The 4,325-nt window shown below is 37.2% G+C and overlaps 1 protein-coding gene across 1 annotated transcript; it reads left to right on the top strand.

The window, feature by feature from the left end:
- Nucleotides 1-253: 253 nt before the first annotated feature.
- Nucleotides 254-3,044, top strand: LOC145105459 (uncharacterized). Its single transcript, XM_079042559.1, has 4 exons — nucleotides 254-1,043; nucleotides 1,170-1,288; nucleotides 1,347-2,393; nucleotides 3,000-3,044. The coding sequence occupies exons 1-4, from the start codon at nucleotides 254-256 to the stop codon at nucleotides 3,042-3,044; spliced, it is 2,001 nt and encodes a 666-aa protein (XP_078898685.1).
- The last annotated feature ends 1,281 nt before the right edge of the window (nucleotides 3,045-4,325 follow it).

The raw sequence follows: 4,325 nt of genomic DNA, 5'->3' as shown, positions 1-4,325 counted from the left end.
TGAATTCAAGAACAACGCCTTAGATAGCTTTCTTATATCCAAAGGCATCGAGCACAACTTTTATGCACCCTACGCTCCACAACAGAATGGTGTAGTTGAAAGAAAGAACCAGACACTATGTGAAGCTGCTCGATCAATGTTGATCTTTGCGAACCTACCGTAATACTTCTGGGCTGAAGCCACTACAGCCGCCTGTTTCACTCAAAACAGATCCCTAATCAACAAAAAGCTTGAAGTTACTCCCAATGAAGCAATGAACAAGAGGAAGCCCAACGTCAACCTCTTTCACATCTTTGGTTGTCGTTGCTACATCAAGAACAATAGGGATCAACTAGGTAAATTTGCACCCAAGGCTGATGAAGGTATATTTCTTGGATATTGCCTTCATGCTGCAGCCTATAGATTTCTGAACAAAAGAACCAGGGTGATAGAGGAAAGCATTGATGTCACTTTTGATGAAAGTTATGTAAGGGTTCTGGATCCAAACCACTTTGGTCCTCAAATGGTAGAACATTTTGATAAAATGAACCAGCCATCACCTGCTAATGCTTTTACTCCAGTCCATCCTATTGAAGTAGATTTTGATTTCCTCTTTCCAGCTCAACCTTCTGCCCTAGAATCAGAAAAGCTCATAAAAATAGCTTTTCGTGATGTCTCTCAACCTCATGAACCATCAAAAGACTCCAGTTCCATCAAAGCTTCGGTTGAGGGGGAACAATCTTCGAATGATTCTATCCCTAAAAGTCCCTTAGAATCTTCTGAACCAACGAACCCAACCTCCCATCATCAATATGGACCAGTCATAACACCATTCACTGCATCTTTAGAGGGGGAACCACCTTTGAATGGTTCCACTCTTAAAGGTACTTTACAATCCTCCCAACCATCCAGTCCATGGTTTCAGGGGGAACCCCACTCGACTGGTTCCAGTCCTTCAAGTTCCTTCACATCCACTCCATCTGTTGAATTCAAGCATGCAACAGTTGAGGGGGAACCACCTGTTTCAGGTAGATCTGGACTCTTCCAAGACAATCTTTTTGAAGGTAAAGTCAATTCTGACTACCCTCCTCGTCCATGAGAACAATATGAGGTAGTTTGTACTCCTCAAAACCTTAAGGAAGCCCGCCTCACAAAATGGACAAAGGATCATCCAGTCGATCAAATCATAGGTGATCTAGATTCTGGAGTAGTGGCTCGTTCAACAACCAAGAATGAATGTCTATATGCAAGCTTTCTATCCATGATAGAGCCTAAAGGAATCAAAGAGGCTCTACAAGATGCAGATTGGGTAAAAGCAATGTAAGAAGAGTTATCTAAATTTGAACGCAACAACGTGTGGGACTTAGTGCCAACACCAGAAGGAGTATCAGTTATTGGTTCAAGATGGGCCTACAAAAACAAAAGTGATGAAGATGGAGTCATCATCAGGAACAAAGCCAGAATGGTTGTCAAAGGTTACGCAACAAGAAGGCATGGACTATGATGAAACCTTTGCACCTGTTGCAAGAATAGAGGCCATTAGGATTTTCTTCGCATTTGCTGCACACAAGAATTTTAAGGTTTACCAAATGGATGTGCAGTGTGAATTCTTGATTGGCGAAATCGATAGGGATGTCTATGTTCAACAACCTCCTGGATTCGAAGATCCAAAGTTCCCCAACCATTGTTATAAGCTTCAAAAGGCCGTCTATGGATTGAAGCAAGCCCCAAGAGCATGGTATGTAACATTGTCCAAGTTCTTAGAAGACTCCAAATTTCAAAGAGGTTCTATCGATCCCACTCTCTTTAGGAAAATCCACAACAACCATCTGGTCGTCGTGCAAATCTATGTCGACGACATCATATTCGGTTCAACCAGCAAGGACCTTAGTGATGAGTTTGCTAAGTTGATGAAAAGCAAATTTAGAATGAGTATGATGGGTGAGCTTAACTACTTCCTAGGTCTACAAGTTCGTCAAACTCCTAAGGGAATCTTCATTAGTCAAGAGAAGTACATCAAAAATCTGTTGAAGAGATACTCCACGGAGAATGCATCAACTGCAAAGACACCAATGTATACATCCTACAAGCTTGATTCAGACGTTGATGGGAAATCTGTAGATCAGAAACACTACAGAGGAATGATTGGCTCATTACTGTATCTTACAACTAGTCGACCAGACATCATGTTTTCAACATGTCTGTGTGCGCGCTTTCAAGAAAATCCCAAGGAATCATATCTCATAGCAGTCAATAGAATTTTCAAATATCTGAAGGGAACTACATCTCTGGGAATATTCTATCCCGCTAAAGGCAAATTATATCTCCAAGCCTTTACTGACTCAGATTATGGAGGATGCAAGCTCGACAGAAAGAGCACTTCTGGTAGCTGTCAATTCTTAGGAGGTAGAATGGTCAGTTGGACTTCAAAGAAGCAAACATGTGTTTCAACCTCCACTGCTGAAGTTGAGTACGTTGCTGCCGCCAGTTGTTGTTCTCAAGTGCCCTGGATGCAAACACAACTGAGACATTATGGATTCAAAATGCAACAGATCCCAATCTATTGTGACTATAAGAGTGCAATTGCAATCTCTCACAATCCAGACAACCACTCAATGACCAAGCACATTGATATCAGGTATGACTTCCTAAAAGATAATATTCAGAAAGGTCATATTGAGCTCATTTTGTTCCTTCAGAAGAAGAGACTGCAGATGTGTTCACCAAAGCTCTGGATAAATCCAAGTTCTTACACTTTCTAGGAAGACTTGGCATGATTAATCCAGATTCTTTAGGCATTTAAAATTTTTTCTTTCTCCTTTTTTAAGAAAACTCCAAAAAAAAATTTATTTTTACTTTATTGTATTTTTGCTTTATTTCCACAAAAAAACCCAAAAAAAAGATTTTATTTTTTTTACTTTACATAAGAGAAAACTACGCAAATATTTTATTTTCTGTATTTTTGTCTTTACTTTAAACAAAAGAAAATACCAAAAAGATTTTATTTTTATTTTTGTTAGGAAAATGCAAGTTGTCATCACAACTATGCAAATGAAGAAGGTTAGTTGCTCCACACTTTAATGATTTTTCAAAATACTAAATTATGTGGTTCTTCAGTTTGCTTCAGTACACAACTAATATTGGTACTTCAGTGACCATTAACAAGCTTCATGGTTATACGCTACTTAGAGTTATAACATACATGAAGTACTAATGTTATGTGGGATAATTTGACGCGAACTCCAAGGTTTAGTTATAAGCGAATGTGTTATAGTATATTTGTGGCTTCCTGTCCTAGTGAACTCATGAAACAAAAAACGCAAACTTGTGTAGTTTGAGGGACATAAAAAGTTTTTCTTTATGAATATCTTATACCCAATAAAAATCTTCTTAGTTAAAACAAAGCGAGTTAAGTTCCAAGTTTATCTGTTTAATTTCTTCACTTTGAGTCTAGTTATATATTCAATAAGTTATAGTTCAGGAGTGGAGTTAATCTGTGACCTTTGGGACTCGATGAATATTCCCCCCGGAGAAATATTTATATCTATCCACCTAATTATAAACGCTTGGATGGATGGGAAGGAATATTGTTTAAAAGGCTTTAATAGAAAGTCATGGACTCCATTAGTGACCTAAGTGATTCCGAACACTCCAATGAATTTCTTAGAAAGTCACGAACTAAAGTACAAATAGAAGTAAAGATAAGAATTATTTGCTTGTGTACTTTGTCAAAGTTAGATTTATAAGAAAAGATTCAAAAAAAATCAATAAAAAAAAGAGTCTAGTAATATTATTAGGTCAACTATTATATATATTATGTTTTCTTTTAAAGTCCTGTCACTTGGAATTTGGCGATACCTTTTGAAACGAAATGGGTCAATAAAAAGGTAAAGGTGGTAGGAATGCCAAAAATGTATGTTGTTCAAAATAAGTGGGGAACGTTTATGAGAATTGTCAATATTTAGGGCTTGGGAAGTAACTAGGCCTTAGACACAAATATACGCATTGCGGTGAGACATCATTGGTGAGTATAAATCGGGTTATTCTGTGTGATGTTAAGGAATTCAAAACATAATAATCAACAAGGGAATTCTTTACCATGCGAAGTGAAGAATCATACACAGAATTTAGTTGCTTGATAAATTTGTAAGTAACAACAAGATAATCGTCAATGCTTCTAAATCAGTCATCCTTCTAAGTTCTAGTGTTTCCTTAAAGTTTTTTTTTCACATGCACATACTTCACTATATTTTACTATTCCATTCTCATATTCTCTTTCTATATGCACACACATCACTTTGAAAGTTAGATTATTCAGTGTTTGCACTTTTATACTTTCTGTTTAA

Source organism: Lactuca virosa, chromosome 4 (genome assembly GCF_052849685.1).
Source record: "Lactuca virosa cultivar CGN04683 chromosome 4, Lactuca_virosa_CGN04683_v6, whole genome shotgun sequence".
In the NCBI taxonomy this organism is placed as follows: Eukaryota; Viridiplantae; Streptophyta; class Magnoliopsida; order Asterales; family Asteraceae; genus Lactuca; species Lactuca virosa.
This window is presented reverse-complemented; position numbering and strand designations above follow the sequence as displayed.